Genomic DNA, 18,627 nt, shown 5'->3' with positions numbered 1-18,627 from the left:
ACTTTGCATTTAGTTCATCATCTCAAGTGCTCAAAATCTCTCTTGCTCTCTAATCTTGTGTTAATTCATTACATGAGAGATTTGTGTTGTATCAAATATCTGCTCATATAAGGAGTTTTGTTTGTAATTCATCTTCTTGTTGTAAAGGGTTCTTGGTGAACCGAGTTGCGAATGGTTCTTGGTGAATCGTGATTGAAGGTTCTTGGTGAACCGAATTGTAAGGATTCTTGGTGAACCTTACGGCTCTTGGTGAGCGAAAGGGATTGGTTCCTGTGTTAAGATTCTTGGTGAACCTTGCGGCCCTTGGTGAGCGAAAAGGATTTGTTCTCGTTTGTAAATGCTTCTCTGCCGGTGAAGGAGGCTTGTAGTGGATTGTAGAATCCTTCAGTGTGTCTCAAGGCGTGGACCACCACATTAAAATTGTTTGTCGATCTTTTCTTCCCTACTCTTATATTTTATGTCTTGAACATGATTTATGTTGTACATATTGAGATATAATTACGTGTATCTTGCCAAGCTTTATATTTTGTAGAGAAAAATGAAAATACGCAAAAAGCCTATTCACCCCCTCTCTAGACTCGACTTTAGGGCCAACAATTTGTATGGTAAAAAAAGAAAAATTGAAAGACGAAGAACAATGATATCTTTATTTAAATAACTGAGCCGTGAACACTACGGGAATACACGATTACATGACGAGACAATAAATGCTAAATTTCAAACCGTCGACGATTTTGCTTTGGAATTGCTTTTTATTGTGATGCATTGTTAACAGTAAAATGCAGCCAAGTCAAGACATACACATGTCCTTCAGTTGGCAGAGAATATGAGGGCTCAACATGATCTAGAATTGGTTAATTTTATTTTATTGGTCAGTGATAGAAGAGCTGAGTGTTAAAAATGAGATGATAAAAATGTCATATTCAATTTATTCCATGCAGTGAGCAAACTCCCAGTTTTTCCTAACATAGAGGACCAAGCGTTTGAACTAAATAGAATTTTCAAGAGAGCTTGTATATTTATTCGCGGGACAATCTGAAAATTAACACCAATAAAATAAGACTCATATTGTCTGCAGATGCTGAGATTATGATAGGTCATTTCACGGGATCAGTGTTTTTCTTGCCTAAAATCCCTCTCAAACCTATAGAAAATGTGGAGTTTCCATTTAGACTTTATGTTGATGATTTTCTATATTGACTGGAGTTTTGTTGGATATTAAACAAGTGTAAGGGAAAACGATATTAGACATTGGAATTTACCTCACAAATAATACTTTTAGTCATGAATGATGATGTGTGTTGCATTGTCTATAAGAATTCTAAATGAAATCACAAAAATTTCTGATAAAAATTATTGTGATAGAACAAGAAGCTGGTACACAAACGCAAAAAGTTTGTGATGATATTTTGATGGCATGCTGATCATGTATATTTGCTCAACAAAAGTGGAATTTGTAAACTAGTTCCATTGTTACTAAACGAGTGCATACAAATGCACCAACTAAAAAAATTCAACTGCATAATGAGGTTAACCAAATACATTATTGAAGATGCATTTTTATCAAGTCTATACCAATAGAAGATTCGGCAGCTACCACAGATCCTTCTTCCACAGGTGGAATTCCTGGTTGAGAAGTTACTCAAAAGGCTGCTAAGATATCAGTATCTTTGGTTTTATAATCAGGAGTATCATAATTCAATTTGAAATCTTTAACACTAGCTTTGAATCCAGCACTTGCTTTAGTCTCTGGTTTTGGTGACATATCATTGTTTTTATTTCCAGTTTATGTATTTCATTTACTGATATTGTCATTGTTTCTAACCTGTGCATGGTCAAAACAGTGCATAGCACATACAAAATAGTCGATCACTTCAGGACTTGGTATGGAATCCCCATCTTTGTACCTCAATTAATGTTACATTTATATGTACAGCCATAGCAGCCTACATTGAATGTGCTCTTCCTACCCACTTCTTTCTTTCTACAACAATAATGTGAGGCATTCTACAAAGATGGATACTTCCTCAGGGCAGAATGTACAGCGCCCCACAAACTTAAGCACATATTAAAATACGAGGCTGATACTAGGCTGCCTAATTAAATCAAAATCCTTTAAAGTAAAATATAAAAAAGGGTGAAATTTTCAGGTGCAGTAATGCTGCCCTAAAGAACCAAATTTTACAAGTCACTCGATGTCAATGTCTGCTGCATTGGTCGGGTTGACCCATTCACTGCTTCATTTATCCTACTGAATACTACCTTCAAGGGAATACATGCTATAGCAGCACCTTTGGGCTTCTCTATCAGACACTTACTCTCTTCTTTTCTCTGCACCTGCGAACCAGTTAATGATGAAAGCTTCCGGGTCTTTTTAGACACGAGCCCACACTTCCTCAATTTAGGTGATTTAGAGGGTGAAAAATGTGTTTGCATAGACAAATGCTTGCTGGGAATCTTTCCAACTTCTGGATTTCGCTTTCCTGCATCACCTTCCCTATTGGCTAGACCAATGCTAAAAACATTTTTCAACCCACGGCTGCCACTAGCCATATGGCATTTGTTACCCAGCAGCAGATCACCACAACCATCAGCCAACATCTCTACTGTGAGAGGGTGCCCAACGATGGCTTTGCCATTTAATTTGCTCATGAGAGACACCAAGGGAACATGCTGCGGCCGATAGCTGGCTTTGACCTCCAAATTAACATCATAGAGTGAAGAATCTGCACAAAAATTTCGGATGGAAAAATCCGTTGTCTGATATTTGGGGTGAACTGTATACCGAGATTGACGATAGGGAAGTGATCTTTGAGGTGTTGGAGAACAACTGGGCATGAGTTTCACCTCAGCAGTCAATCCTCTCACTTGAGGTTCAATGCATGAAATATGCTTGCTCCAATACTGTAAACCATCTACCATGTCTTCTCTAACTTCTCTGGACCTCTTTTGTAAGATGCAACTATCTGAACTAAAGGGCCTAGCAACAGTATGGGAGTCAACTCTTTGATCAGAGCCCAGAGAAAGTCCATCTCGAAGTTCTATACCAGCCAAATAAGCACTGGATTTATTATCCATCTCCACAGATTTTCTCGAGTCTTGCTTCTTTTTTTTACTAAAATGTCTTGAATTTCTCTTTCCTTTTAACTGCCACTTTGAAGTACCTTTCTCTATTCTCTGGCTGACATTATTAATACGAGCAGCTGCTGAGCTGGTAGAACCACTCTCATTGGGTTCTTCATTCTTCAAGGAAACCATTTCAGTTTGACTACTTTGACAATATTGTCTTCCAACAGCATCACCCTGAGGCTTTGCAGATGAACTTGGCACATACATGGGAGGAAGACCTGGCAGATCATATCAAATATTGGTGTTAAAGAGGGGTAGACCTCAATTTTCCAGCGTTTGAACCCATATCAAGATAAAGAAAAGCTAAAATTTAGTGCTGCAATTGACAGGACAAGGAGTCAAGGACTAGCTATCATAATGGCACAACCTCACAACTTGCTGTGTAAGACAAATAAGCCAAAAAAAAAAAAAAAAACTAATTCACACAATTATTCCACTGTCATAATCTAACAAAAATACAAAAATAATCCAAGACTACCAGTATAAATTGCCCTTAAGGCCTGGCTGAGGGGTTTAAGGGTTAGGATAGTGTAATGGAGATCCAGGGTGCATATCTTGCTAACCCAAAAAAAAGAAAAAAGAAAAAGGAAAAGAAATACATGTTCATATCAATGCAAAATAGACAACAAATTATTGGACTACAAGCATCCCAGAGAGAAATTCTACTGAAAATACCTAATAGGAAACTTCAGTATTGTTCTTTATTCGATATGAGATGAAGCAAAATAAACAAATAGTGTAGAGTTGGAATACAACAAACCCAGACACAAATTCTAATGAAAATAGTGTAAACAAATATGAGATGAAGCAAAATAAACAAATAGTGTAATGCAGATGAGCTAATTAATGAACAACTGAAAGAGAAAAAATGACCCGAAACAATTTTACCCAAAAAATATTACTCAAAAGGAAGAAAATTTAGAAAAAAGTTAGTACACATGGTTGAAAAATCATGCCTGCTTTAATCCAAACCCTGAATGTTTCAACTTATCATTAGAGTAAACCCATTTTTTTCCTAATTTAAAAAAAAAAAAAATTTATGACGCACAAACATGCCACAATACTATAAGCAAGGCCACTCAAAGTCATCCAATCCTTGCTTCGAACTTCAAGACACACCAACTTACTTCTCAGCAACACTCTATTTGTTTGTCCAACATTACTACCTTCTGATGTGCAGTCTTCCTAGTCACCTTTGCTCCAAAATATCCCCAATCCAACATACACAAACACAAAATACCATTTCAACTTCTGAAGTTACCGTGACATCTCTGTAAGGCATTCCTATCATTTTTGCAAGGTTATCATGGCTAATTGATGCATATCAATCTGGAGAAGCATGTTGCCTGAGCTCATCCACAAAAATGTGTATGTAAGTGTTACTAATATAGGCAACACTTGTTTAGAAAAAAAAAAAAAAAAAATCATATTTCATGTGTATGCTCTCTAGAATAAAAAGTACGGGAAGGAGCCAAGAAAAATTAATAAAAAAATTAACTTCATGTTGTTTAAGGGAAGTAATCAAGAAAAAAAATGATAAAACAACTAAACTTTTAGTGCTTATCAAGTATCAACAATTAAAAGCATATTTCATACATATCCTTTCACCAATTATTCAATTAAAAAGAGAAAAAATAACATAAACGAAGTTGATGAATAATTTAACAAACTACCAAAAAAACAACTTTATAATCTTAATACAACGGCAAAATATGAGTCCACCTTCGCCAACTAGTGATCTGCTCTCTTTTAATGGCAAAACATTATACTCATCCAAGAGTGAAGAAAGGTCCTGTGAGGCAACAGATTACCTAAATTTTGGTTTTCTCCTATTTTTTGGAATAGAACTAACCTAGGAAGAACAAATACTGACACTGAGACATGATGCGATACTGACATGGTAATATGACAATTTTGAAATAAATGAGGATGAGTATCGTCGTGTCAGTCCGTATTGATATATATGGGCAATTTGCTTATAAATGGGCTTTTTCTTTATTTCAATGTGTCCTTTGCTGGGGTATTTGGGTGTTTATTTTCAGTAAATCCTGCAGTTTTTATTTATCTACCCAATTTTGTATACTCAAGATTAGTTTAGTTTAGATGGTCAAAGTTAAGATACCAAGAAGCATATCTAAGCTTTGTACTGATTTTCTCCTGAGCATGGAATGAAGAATTGTTGATGTTTGTTGCAAAGCCTTTAGCCCTAGCAGACTTTCTTCCTAAGGAGTGATTCATAAAACCTCTTAGTGTGATGCCAACAGTTTTTTTGCCTTCTCATCTGTGTTAGTCTGATTATAGCCTCCAAACCAAATTTTAACCTAATTTCTTATACTCCCCATTTTTTTCTGCAAACCATGCCCTAAATCAAATCTCCTGATTTTCCCCTAGTTGTCCTACATCAGGTAGAATAAACAAGAAGACCAGTGCCCATGTACACAAAAGATAACAGTGCAACGGGTCCTCTATCTGACAGACCAAACTTTTTTGGGCTTAATAATCCACCCCATTGCTTAGCTAGGATTTAACATACACACCACACAGACAGACAATCTAATCCAACCCACCAAATCCACCTAACCAGCACACCCAAATTGAACAATGCATCAGTAGAGTTTGGCTTTACATTTTTCTTTTCAACCTGACCAAGCCAGTTCAATTGAGATTTCCCCATCCACTCAATTGGACCTCACCATAGTCAACCACAAATACTAACATCCTAGTAGACGATGAACCAGTCCGAAGTTCTGGAACATGTTACATTTTTTTTCTAGGATGCTAAATCTAGCAATTCAAAGTTCTAATTCAATATTTTCCACATAATATTTTTTTTTTAAATTAGTAAAAGTGTACAGTTCTCACATTATAAATCTATTTTAAGTCAATATTTATCCATTTAACAAAAGAAAATCTCTACTATGTTTAGAAAGACCTGCACATTCTCCTCAAATATACATTGTCATTAGAATCATTACAAATTTTTTCACCATTATACATTACATAAATATACCCCTGATGCGTTGCATTTTAGAGCATGTGTCATATTGTGAGTCTGTTCCTGTTCCATGAACTGGAACGTTCTGTGTTCTAGGGAATATTGGACTGGACCTGACATGGGCGTATCAAGCACTGTTGACATTCCCAAATATTAGGATGGGTGGGATGAGTTAAAATGCACTGTGTTTGGTACCAAGCAAGGTTCAAAAACATATTATACATTACTAATTAACAAAAGGAGGCACAAAGTGCACATGGGCCCACAACAAAAAAAAATTCAATTGTTCACTGTCGATAACCAAGCATACCTGCACCTGCAGAGTTTTTTCCCTCCCCAACAAATGGCACGTCAAATAATGTGTCAGAACCATCATTCTCAGGTAACTCTGAGGTGCTAGAAATCTCGTTTTCCTTATGCTTGTAATGACCATTGGAAGCATCATAACCAGGCTCAGTAGTATTTAATGTTGCTCCGTTTTCGCACGAAATTCCAGTACTCTCTGAGCTATTATTAACAACCATTGAAAAACTTCTCTTGGACTCATTAGATTCCAATCCAGAAACCTTACTGTCAGATACCCCCTGAAGTGGTGATCTACAAGGACTGACAAGCTCGTCACACATGACTGGGACAGAAACCATGGCTGTACTCTCCAGAACCTTTGTCAACTGACGACGACGATTTTTCCTTTTCAAGAAGTCATGAACATGGGCCACTTGAGATCTCTTTCTTTTTGATGGTAAGAAATAACTTTTGCTGCCATTTAGTGGACTTCCAACAGAAAAACTATTGGCAGTGTTTGAATCATATAGAGTGGTGCCTTGTTGAACAAGGTCAAGAGCCCCTTCAGCTTGATCCTTCCTTTTCATCCCTACACCCATTCCCAAATCCTCAAGACCTCTCATACGCTTTATTCCTTCTGTTCCATCATCCTCTGAATCATTTGGGGTTTTCCATCTCTTTCCCTGCACAGAATGCACCTTAGAAGAACTTATTTGATTGGGATCTTCAAATGATAAATCTGACCGAGATACTTCCTGTGCTGAATTTGAGTTGTCCTCAGGAGTACTCACTTCATCAGCCATATCCTCATTTTCTGTGCTTGAATGAGACATAATGGGTGATTCTCTGCCACAATCACCATGGTCTTCAGACTCTTCACCACGTGCATTGTCCATTCTTGAACAGAAATCTAGGTGATCATTTGATAGGCGGGCACTTTCAATTTCAAGAGCATGAAGAATGGCATCTTCCCTTCGAGCATATTTCACTGCTTTCTTGCTAGAATTTGCTGCTGAAGCTTTTGCTTTTTCAATGCATTCATCATACTCCCCACAGCGGAAGGCCTTCACACGCTTCGATTTTTCAAGATTATACCAGTCCCTGAACCAACAGAGGAAAAGGGATTTGTCAACAAGCTTCGGCAATGAGCTCATAATTAAGAAGCTAAAACCCTCATAACCTAAGAAAGAATTTATAATATTGATTCAAATAGAAAATATAATTTTTTAATGGCCTAACATGGAAAATAAAATTAATGGATCAAAGATTCATCAATTTTCAATAAGCTTCCTACTAAAATCTTTACTGAATGCTCATTACTAAAATTTTGGCACAGGGTTGAGGCTTTGCAAGGCCAAGGCATGCAAAGATACATGTGACCCTTAATTTTTTCTTATGTAAGGAATTTAAGCCCTCAAATGTATACCACTACTTTTAACAAAACTGTAAGCTAAAATATAGCAGGCTGAAGCTGAATTTGGATTTACAAAGAAGCTGCCAAAAAACACATCCATTTTGTAAAAAAAAATAAAGTTCCCTAGACGTACCGACATGGAAGGTAAGCCCAAGTTCCCAAACCTCAGATAAGGCAAAAGCATGTAGTTGTCCAAAACTAAACCATAAGTAGATACACCAACATTGAAGGACCAAGTCAACTGATAAAAATGCAAAAACCAGCAATTGTTGTATCTTTTCCAGCCATATTATTAGCAAATATTTATGTGGTTGAGCTTGGGACTGCACAATGTGTGCGTGTGTAGAGAGAGAGAGACGAGGCAGATTTTACGTCTAAAATAAAGCATATAAAATAATCACTGAAAGCAGCCAAATGGTTGGACAAAAATATGCCAATATGCACCCCCCAAAAAAAATAATACAATAATTGTATTATTGTAGAATAGTATATATACAGTTATAAATCAGCTGAAACTCATTTCCTTCACACTTCTTAATTATTATGCATTCATTTTAGAGGTAAAACTTGGGAGATGTAATGGGAGTAGGCACGCCAATTGTCAAATGAGTGCATTAAGATGGGTTGGGTCATTCAAGACAAATGTACCTATGCATTAAAATAAAAAAATAATTGGTCCATTTATGAACGTACACATTTATAAGTGGGTCAACCCACTCAACCATTTAGGTTGATATTTTCCCTTCTTCAGCTCACACACAATTTATATAAAATTCTTGTCAATCCATAATATTCAACAATTCCTTAGTTGTTCAATCCCATAAAGCAAAACTTGAGTTGTTGTGGATGACATGACAGTGGAAGAGATAGCAACTGAATTCCTATAGCCCAAAGCACCTGTGCCACCAATGAATTTTCACACAATGATTATGCTTGACATCTGATCCTCGACTCCCTTCCTCACATCTCTCTGTCCACCATCTGGTCACAAAAGCCCATTACTCAAAATTCTTCCTGTGCTATTGTCAATCTCACTGAAAATCCACTGCCCTCAAATCCTCAAGTCTTGATAACAGTCTCTCCCAATCTTTTGCTCATGTTTTCTATTTCTGTGAACACTCTCCAGACAAAGAGGGCAGGTACTTCCATTATAATGTGACAATGAGGGAAAATGTGACCAATTTTCATTCCCTGGCTTCAGCAAATGCAGCTTGGAGCAGCTCATGGCTGCCATTTTAGGTTTCTCTTTCCAATAAACTAGTGTTGAACACATTGAAAAAGTGATCAGGATCACATTTACAGAGAATTTCGTGTCTACCATAGGCATAAACATAATATAGGGTCTTTTTGATTATCTAGATTTTATCATTTAAATATTTTACAACTATGTATTGATCTAACTTTAGGCGCCATTTGATATCACTGTAAAAAATTATGAAAATGAAAACTAAACACCAAAAGCAAAAACAAAAAATCAGCAATTTGTTTGCTACAAAAAAAACTAAAAACTTGACTGAACAAATGTTCATTTTTATCCTTGAATTGAATAACAATTGAAAATATTACAATAATAAAAAGGGGAAAAGACTCTAACCTTCCTTGAGATTTGGTAAAAAGACAATGACCTCTCTTGAGGTTTCAAATATTCAAAGGGCCTCACCCGAGGATCCAAAAATTCTAGGGATCTCCCTTGAGGTTTGCTAAAAAGACACAAACCTCCCCTTATATTTTGCAAAAAAACACAAATTTTTTAAGGGGAGGTTTGTGCCTTTTTAGCAAACCTCGTGGGAGGTATGTGGCAATTTTGAAACCTCAGGGGAGGTCTATGGAATTTTTGAAACCTCAGCGGAGATATCTATCTTTTTGCCAAACCTTAGGGGAGGTGAGTGTCTTTTACCTTAATAAAAAATACAAAAAGAGTAAAAATTTAAAATATTATAATAAACATAGAAATAGTTATTCTTATTTTGCTTAATTATTATATTCTAAATTCACTTTGCAAGAACAATCTTATTGTACATGACAATAGGAATATAATTTAAAATATTTTTAATAAATAGATTTCATTATTTTTTAAAAATAGAAATTTTATGGATGTTTTATTTTATTACATTTTAAATTCATGCAGTTATTTTATTTTAATTTAATTAAAAATTATGAACAAAAATGAATGATTTAATCCACAAAATTTAATTCTGAATATTATATTGGCAAGTGGGAACCAAATCAGGTATTTAGTTTTTCAAAAAAAGCTTAAAATGGACAGCAAAAACACAGAACTAGCAACATAAACAAATGTGCTTTTATAATATGTTTCTTCATTGTATAGAAATGAAAATAGAAAATGAAATGAGAAATGATACCAAATATATCCTTAAGGATTTGATACTCAACAACAACAACACCAACAACAAAACCAAGCCTCAAGTCCCACTAGGTGGGGTCGGCTATATGAATCCTTTTCCGCCAATTTATGCGATCATGAATTATTTCTTTTGACAAATTTAGGGCTATAAAATCCTTACTAACTTCTTCCAAGTTATTTTAGGTCTACCCCTACCCCTTCTATTGTCCCCCACAGTAACTAAAACACTCTTCCTCACTCGCGAACTATGTGGCCTATGTTGCAAGTGCCCATACCATTTGAGTCGCCCCTCCCTTATCTTATCTTCTATAGGAGCTACACCTAACTTACCGCGAATATCATAAGGATTTGACATTATGTTCCATTAATTAGGACTTGATACATATGTGTATACACACATATTTTTAATAGAAAAATATATATATATATATATATTAAGGGAGAGGAGATATTACAACCTAGAGATTTTTTGATATTAAAGGTGGGGTTTGTTTGCACTAAATAGACTCTAAATAGAGCCAATTCACCAGAGGTTTTTAATTAAAAGATCAGTTATGTTTGGTTGGAAATCTGAAGGTCTTCTTATTCCTGCTGGTTCAGCACTCATTTAATTGCTGAAAGACATTCAAAGGCACTCATGCCATCACGATTGCCTCATCCAACACCTTCGGCCACCTCTTCCTCTCTAGCATACCATAGTCTCACCACTGCCGTGACACCGCCATTGGCCACCACTGCTTCCCACGACAACTGCTGCTGCTGGCCACTCATCTCTCTGCCATAGCCTCCCATAACCATCATCAGATCTGGAACACGCAAGGCCACTCCCAGCCACTCATTGTCTCTGCCCGCGCTGTGGCTGTGTATGGAGGGGAACTGGAAGATGTCATCGAAGAAAGAAAGCAGGTCGACGAGTGGGAGAACTTCTATTTCTCCTCTTATCTGGAGTAAGAAATGAATACATGATGGCTATAATATTGATCTGGCTTCACCACTGCACACCTTTGACACACTAATATTTGGGAGGATGGTTGATGCACCAAATTTGGAGCAAATCCAAGAAATAAATTTTTTAAAATTATTTTTTTTTACAGATTTTATAAATCTGAATTGGTGCACCAGATTTGGTGCAAATACAAGAATGGTTTTTTTTTTTTGTTGTCTAAATTGATGAACCAGAAAAAAAACAAAAAAAGAAGTGGAAAAGAGTGAGGCAGCCTACTGAAAAGAAAGCCTTCACCTAACCCCTCCCATCGTAATTAAGGGAGCATTTCAAGCCATTCAACACCATCTGCCCCTTCTTTTTTATTTGTCTCAATCCTATGACCTCATAGACTGGTCAATCACAGTAAAGATTTTGATTTTCTTTGTCCTTACAACTAACCTGCACTTCGGGGAAAATGGGAATTGGTATATTCCAACCCCTTGAAATCACCAATCTACTTAATTGTCACACGAGCTCACCTAATCAACTTCAAAAAAAAAAAAAAATCAATATCAACATTGTTAAAAATTGGAACCCATTCTAAATCCAGCATGGGCATTTCAGAAATATGCAAATCAATACCCGCCAAGGAATTGCAACTGTAGTAATCCTGAAATTCATTCACTAAACAGCATTCATCACAATCAAATACACATCATAAGCACTATACTCAAATGAAATATCTGCCCTTCTTGGTCGTGTCCATGAAGGCACTCATTGTAATATTGTATCCAGTTGATTTTCCACTGAGCCTTTTTGGCTCCTAAAAAATATTCCTCATCTGAATTCCAGATTGTACTGCCTTCGTGCAAGCAATATCCTTCTCAATAGAGCACCAGATGGTGGAAATCTTAGAATGACCCAAAACTTTCTGTTGACTACCCTGAGATATAGCTTGGGGAGAGTCTGTCTTCACCTTTGCCTGCCTTCTGAATTTGAACCATCTCCTGCATTTAGCAGCTACTTTTCTGGACAAGAATCTTCCCAATCCTGCTGCAAAGGATATTTTTCCAACTGCAGTCTGATTGGGGACAAGCCCCAGACTGCCTGATGATTAAGTTGTGCACTATTCAAAGAAACAATTGGTCAATTTTTGGCCGCAGCAAGATCTTGTGCTTTTAAAGAATGTAACTCAATGACATGCGGGAAGCAACTTTCAGCCTCTCTAAAACATAAGAACCTTACAGGCTTACCATTGTGTTGGACCAACTTGCTGATCCACCATTGTTTTAACAAGGACCCAACTAGTAATTAGCTGGCTCAAATCCAAAAAGCAAGGGCATTATAATTGCACTAGGTCCTCTCCACTGAACAACCAACCAATGCAATTGACTACACGCTTTATTTCCTAGCTTCATTTCAGCAGCAGCAGACCTAGCCACCCATCCTTGGGTCCTGGAGCAACCGTCAGTCCATTTCAACTTGTGCAATAGCCTTCAATGATGTTACAGACCTGAAAGTCTTACAACAAACAATTCCTTTTCACCACTTCACTCACCCACCATTTGATCTTTGCTACCTACAACACTAATACCTTTGACCCTTCCATTCCCACAACCACTCACAAAGTTTCATCACCATTCTTCTGTTTATCCCCATTCAAACCCCTAAATATGTAAATTGCAAATTCTTTCCATCTCAAACTTAAACCTACTTCCAAACACCTTCCCACTTTCATTGATCTTGTCACCAGTTAGTACCAAATCCAACTTCTTTCAGCAAACAAACTTCTGCAAGTAAAGCCATACAGCATCAAAACACCCAAAGATCCACCTCATTGCCTACAAAGAAACTCTAACCCAGTGATCTATCTATGGGTTCTTCTCCATGATACGTACAAAACCACCTCTACATACACTTTCCAGACAGAGCAAAAGACTTTCCTTCAAACTGGACTGTTTCCCAGAAACCATCATTCCATTAGGCAGCCATACATACAAGAAGTGAAGGAAGCAAGATAGGGGAGAGGGCCACCATTGTGAGTCTAATGAACTAGATAACTAGAGTTTAGCCTAGCCAAATGCTTAACAATCCTGGTTCTGTCACAAGTGAATTGCAACAATGGCAAACACCTAGTACACTTGCTCCTCACTCAACCATGAAACTTATTATTTAATCCTCATCTCCATGTTAGGCAGATATTGCATAGTAACTCAAGAACCATGGCCACAAAAAATTGGAGTTTCTAGCTTATGGAAGTAATTGTCCAAACCATCCAATCCACTGAGACAGTCTACAAGAATGTACCTCAACCGTTTGGGGATAACAAATATATATATATATATATATATATATATAATATATTTATAGATATAGATATCTCCAGAATGTTATTCTCTCTTTCCTATAAATCTAAGAGTGTGATCTAAATCAACTTAATAAAATCTTATCAAACCTTTATCAAGATTATAATATTAACGAAATATGGTGCTCTAATTGGCCAGCAATAAATAAAAGGTAGATGAGGCTTGGGTGGGGTTGCCCCCTTCTTTACTGACAACGACATTGTAATAAAGTATTTCTAATTAAATTCCTTTCTCCACTTAGGAAAAAAATTGTGATAAAGCAATATTATGTTTTTAATATTTTCATTAAATAAATAGAAAACATGCTTAATGTAGTTGCCTAGATAAGAAAAAGTGGCCATAGTGATGGATGAATGGCCACATCAGAAGATGACTATAATGCAGCAGTAGTTGCCCAGCCAATAGTAGAGATGGCAGCTTCATAGCAAAGAATGGTAGAAAAGGTTAACATAGTACAAATAGGGCAATTATGTTAGTAAGGCAATGGAGAGGCTGCAGTGGAAATGATGGCCGTTACATTGGCATGATGACAGTGACAATAGCAGCAATGACAGCAGCATCAATGGTGAGAACAGTGATGTCCATGTAACCTATGAGAGAGGCAACAATGACCGCAGTCTTGGGAAGTTGGCTTCATGGCATTTTCTCTGCCAACCAAATGCTGGAGTGCGAGAACAGTTTTAGGGCCAGTATAGCTGTGGAAAACAGTTATCATTTTCATTTTCATTTTCAGATTTATAAATAATTACAAAAAAGCCACTTTGTTTGCTAGTTCTCCAACATGCACATAGAAAATCTAGAAAACAATAAAAAGATGTTTTCCAACTTTCCTATACAAATTTGGAAATCTGGAAAACAAGGTGGCAGTTCTTGTAATTATTTTGAAAATATTAAAATGGAAAATATAACTGTTTTCCAAAAGCGAATAGGGTCATAATTTTCACCTATTCCCAAACGTTATATAAAAATCCAATAATGGATTCCCAACTGAAGAAGCAAAACACAGTTTTCCACATAAAATGTATTATATATCCTTGTCCATTTACGTAAGTCATAATAAGCACAGAATTATTGATGAGTAGAAATTCAAGGGAACCAACAACGTCATTACAATTGCCCTCATACTAATAAGAACCAATTATTTCATTGCTTGCCATAAAGGAATTATTATACAAACAAACCAAATGCTTGCTCAATTTGCTGACTAGTGGCTGATGGCTCATCTTGAACAGGGACATAATCTTACTCGCTTTGTGGGCAGGCTCTGCGTGTGCATTTTTTGGTGGGTTGGGATGAGCATGTGCGCACATTCACCTATAAAAAAGAAAAAAAAGTTGGCAAAAATAATGAGGGCAACAAATTATCATTGCCCAGTGGGCTCACTGTAGTGGATGCGGAGAAGTTCTTGAACTTTTGTTATCTAGGCTCTGTCACTCAGTTCTTGGTGAAACAAGGTGGTGTGGTAGTCGGTCTAGGTTTTAGTTGTTCTTTCTGTTTAGTTTGTGTTTTGCTTGTTTAACCAACACATTCAGACACAGATTTGATGCTGATTTGGCTCCAATCTACTTAACACAACAAAACTATGACACAAAACTACCCAGCACCCACCACATTACCTCGCAAGACTTAACCATCCAACATAAACAGGTCCAAAACATGATTCTTAGACAACATCCTCCAAAAGACTACTTGTCAGCAAATATTGGAAACGGGTAGAGAGAGAGAGAGAGAGAGAGAGAGAGAGAGAGAGAGAGAGAAACCAATCATTCATACATAATTATCTCAAAGCTACACCTGGAAGCCCACATCCAGCAAACTTACTACGAGTCTAAAAACAATAGAGTTCTGTGCATGTAAAACGAAAATGGCATCAACAGAACGTTATATCTCTACAAAACTAGAAACTGCAACATAGATGCAGTGATTGAAAGAAATAAGCCATGAATCAAAAACCAGTTAAGCAGAGAAAGGAAGAAATTAGGGCACTCACACGCTAGCATCCTCTCGACCAAGAAGCTTCACTGGAGTTCCCGATCTTGGCGAGACCAGACAACTCTCGGACAGTTCATCCAAACCCATTATCCTCCCGGGCCACCAAGACCCGTTACGGCGCCGAACCCAAACCAAGCCTCCCACCGACGGATCAATGTTCTTTGTGTTTGGTTCACCGGAACTACCCATCTCCACCCCCAACTAAAAAAGAAAAAATCTTCGACTGTGCTCTCAACTTCCCATCTCTAAGAACATCCAAGTCCCCAAACCACAGCCCTCCCCTCCATTCACAAAGGCCAGTGCCCTTTGGACCTAAAACCCAGAAGAAAACATATGAGAAAAAAAATCAGAAAAGTTCTTCTAATCCTTTATGCAACACAAAAAAAATCACAAAATAATTAGACCGCCAAACCGACAGACATGCTCACACACGCAGTTACGCACTCACAAAGAGAGATGGAGAGAGAGGTTACAAACGAGAAGGGAGATCTAATGTAGAGAAAGAAACAAAGAGAAGAGATGGGATTAGCTTTTACACAGAAGATCCCAAAAATAATCTGCAAAACCATTGTTTTTTATTTTTCTCATTTTTGTTGAGTTTTTTTGCGACCCAATCGATATCCTCCGATTGTAATTTGTGCGCAGAGTTTTACAGACTGCGCAGATAGAGAAGAGAGGGAGGGAGAAGATGAACAACGGACAGCTTCTGTTAGATCGGACGTACCTTCGGTATCTTTTTTGACAGAGGTTTTTTTCACACGCAGAAGAGAGAGAGTGAGAGAGAGAGAGAGACTATTTTGAAGTGGGGGAGGAGAGAGAGAAAAAAAGAGTGTTTCAATTAGGTGCGACAGGTATCACATTTTTTTGCTACACTTGTCCCACATGCGCTGACGGGACCCACTTTTTGACGGTGGTTATTGTCCCGATGGCTCGCTCGGATGTTTTGGTTTGATATGGTAAGGAAAGTCCTCACAATCAACAGCTATGATTAAGTGACGAGATATGATTAAGATCTTTTGACCTACTCGTACCGCAGCTTCCGTGTGATGAAACACATGCTAAACAAAGAGTGATACCCCGTGCTCTCTCCATAGAGTTAGGTTTTCATCAGCTTGTGGGGGGAAGTCTGTACCTGGCCTGACGACATCTGTGAGAAGAGTGAGAAGGGAGAAGAATCAGCTCAAACGCATATCACAGTCGCAACCATGACTGGTAATTGCTAAGAAATCGAAGTTTCTATTTTTTACTTAATTCCCGACGATAATGATTATTCTTTTAATTGATGAACAGTTATGCTGTAGTTCCACTGTACGATACGGCTGCCTTCTTTCAAAAACATGATTTTTGTTCTATCTTTAGGCATTGTTTTCTGGTAGTAATGCGATTCGTTTGTGCGCTCTTCTTTGGAACGATCGTTTTTGACTCTTTGTGCGCTTTAGAGAGTATTGTTGGTTTACCGCGTCATTCTATAATCATTTTTAAGAGTGTTACGGATGCCCAGAAGAAGCAGCAATGGCTTTAATTTTCGGCCAGTTCAATTGGGTTCTTGCCTGTTTCAACCATTTGTGGAGGTTTTGGAGGATGTGTTTTTGTAATGGCCTGTTAATACTTTTCACAGCTTTGGATACCTAACAACTTCCAGTAATTCATGTGTGCCTTGAGTTTTTTTATTTTTTTAATTGGTAAAAGAGGTGTGCATTAAAGGCATCAAGGGGATGCCAACTCAGAAGTACAAGAAAACAATCACCCTGTAGGGTGTCACAGAAATAAAAAAATACTTTAAACTCATATGTCACAAGTCCAGTATGCCAACTAGTAACCACAGTAAACCACTGTTCTTTGCTGAACTGAAGCGTCGAGATTGAATTTTTGAAAACCCTTGTGTTCCTCTCTTTCCAAGCACACCAGAAAATAGCAAGAGGAATGAAGAGACAAAGCTTTCCTCATTTCCTTTGTTGCCCGGATCCTTCTCCCAGCCCAGAGTTCCCCTCCAAAAGATCTAACAGTAACCCTCCTTTGTCCGATAAGAGACAAAGCCACATTCCAAAGATTTCTAGTTCAGGGGCAGTGAAGGAGGGTCTGGTCAACTGATTCAGTCTCAATCGTGTAGAGGGCACATCTGTTGGCAATGGAGAATCCCCTTCCCTGCAAATTGTTCAGGGTGACAGGGTCAAGATCTTACCATGAGCTGCTTCCCAGGTAAAAAAAAGCATCCTTTTTTGGGGCAGCTGTCTTCCATAATTAAGGCCAATGGGATTGAATTTGTGGCGTAGTGAATTGGGCATGGCAGAATGGTATGAATGGTGTCTCAGGAAGTCATGTTCATTTGTTATTTATGGATCTTACCTTAACAGTAGATGTCATAGTCTATACATAGTTACATACTGCCTTTACCTTGAAAATATTTACAACATCAGCCGAGTATTCTGGTGCAGCTGGAAGGCTTCCTGAGGACAATATGAAGGCTCAGTGTAGTTAATTAGCTGTTTTTAAGATCTGAAAGTAGTCACTAGAGGCGTGCTATGATTTATGTATCTTACTTATCAAAATAGTGATATTGGACCAGGATTATGACTTCAGATTAGGCAATAATGCTGAGGGTCATTATGTTGAAACCTTGAAAGTACCATTGAGACAAACAATGAAGTGGAAAATAAATTTTGAAAGATATTTATTCATGTATTAACATCATCTGATCAGAGGACTTAAATTAGAAAAATAAGAAGAAAATAGAGTATGGTTTCAATCCTGATCTACCCTTTCCACTGGACATGTAGAAAGATATTGCATATCTGTGAAATGAACATAGTAAGAAAATTTTTTGTTCAATGTTTTCGCTCAACATCATTATATCTGCCTCTCAATTTATTTATTTCTAAGAATGGAGTGAAAAATACAATTTGGAAGATAATTATACTTGGATAGGTAGCATATGAATAGAGGGCTTAAATTAGAGAAATATAAAGAAAATAATGTATGCTTTTCAACCCTGAACTACCCCTTCCATTGGACATGTAGAAAGATACTGCATGTCTGCATATATGTAATGAAACATCGTAGTAGGAAAATTATTTGGTTAATGCCTTTTCTCAGCATCATTATACGTGCCTTTCTGTTAATTTGTCTCTGCAATCTTCCTATGTCATCTGCCATCAG

The 18,627-nt window shown here is 37.3% G+C and overlaps 2 protein-coding genes across 9 annotated transcripts in view; one reads left to right on the top strand and one right to left on the bottom strand.

The window, feature by feature from the left end:
• Positions 1-1,881: 1,881 nt before the first annotated feature.
• Positions 1,882-16,255, bottom strand: LOC131164028 (uncharacterized protein At1g51745). Of its 2 annotated transcripts, XM_058120937.1 has the most exons (5): positions 15,920-15,955; positions 15,470-15,783; positions 7,201-7,510; positions 6,435-7,092; positions 1,882-3,347 (listed from the first exon to the last, which is right to left on the bottom strand). In XM_058120937.1, the coding sequence occupies exons 2-5, from the start codon at positions 15,658-15,660 to the stop codon at positions 2,182-2,184; spliced, it is 2,325 nt and encodes a 774-aa protein (XP_057976920.1). In that variant the 5' UTR covers positions 15,661-15,783; positions 15,920-15,955; the 3' UTR covers positions 1,882-2,181. The 2 variants fall into 2 exon arrangements, with proteins under 2 accessions (XP_057976920.1, XP_057976919.1); XM_058120936.1 differs by having other exon boundaries at positions 6,435-7,510; positions 15,920-16,255.
• The window catches only part of LOC131164029 (uncharacterized), a 40,260-nt gene continuing 37,425 nt past the window's right edge, over positions 15,793-18,627 (top strand). For 3 of the 7 annotated variants that reach the window (XM_058120940.1, XM_058120943.1, XM_058120944.1), the window contains exon 1: positions 16,495-16,683. In XM_058120940.1, the coding sequence (XP_057976923.1) occupies positions 16,677-16,683 (7 nt within the window). In that variant the 5' untranslated portion in view covers positions 16,495-16,676. Of the gene's footprint in view, positions 16,684-18,627 lie in introns of all 7 variants that reach the window. The other 4 variants (XM_058120939.1, XM_058120942.1, XM_058120938.1 and 1 more) reach the window with 3 other exon arrangements.

This window comes from Malania oleifera, chromosome 9 (assembly GCF_029873635.1).
Source record: "Malania oleifera isolate guangnan ecotype guangnan chromosome 9, ASM2987363v1, whole genome shotgun sequence".
Lineage (NCBI taxonomy): Eukaryota > Viridiplantae > Streptophyta > Magnoliopsida > Santalales > Ximeniaceae > Malania > Malania oleifera.
The sequence above is the reverse complement of the archived record's forward strand: the minus strand, read 5'-3'. Positions and strand labels throughout refer to the sequence as shown.

Bases quoted from the DNA above. Each gene is read 5' to 3' on its own strand.
- LOC131164028 (XM_058120936.1), bottom strand. From the start codon at position 15,660: ATGGGTAGTTCCGGTGAACCAAACACAAAGAACATTGATCCGTCGGTG. The intron at 7,511-15,469 runs GTGAGTGCCCTA...CTGTTGGTTCAG, and splicing joins GGTCGAGAGGATGCTAGCGT to GGACTGGTATAATCTTGAAA. The intron at 3,348-6,434 runs GTATGCTTGGTT...ATGATCTGCCAG, and splicing joins AAAAAACTCTGCAGGTGCAG to GTCTTCCTCCCATGTATGTG.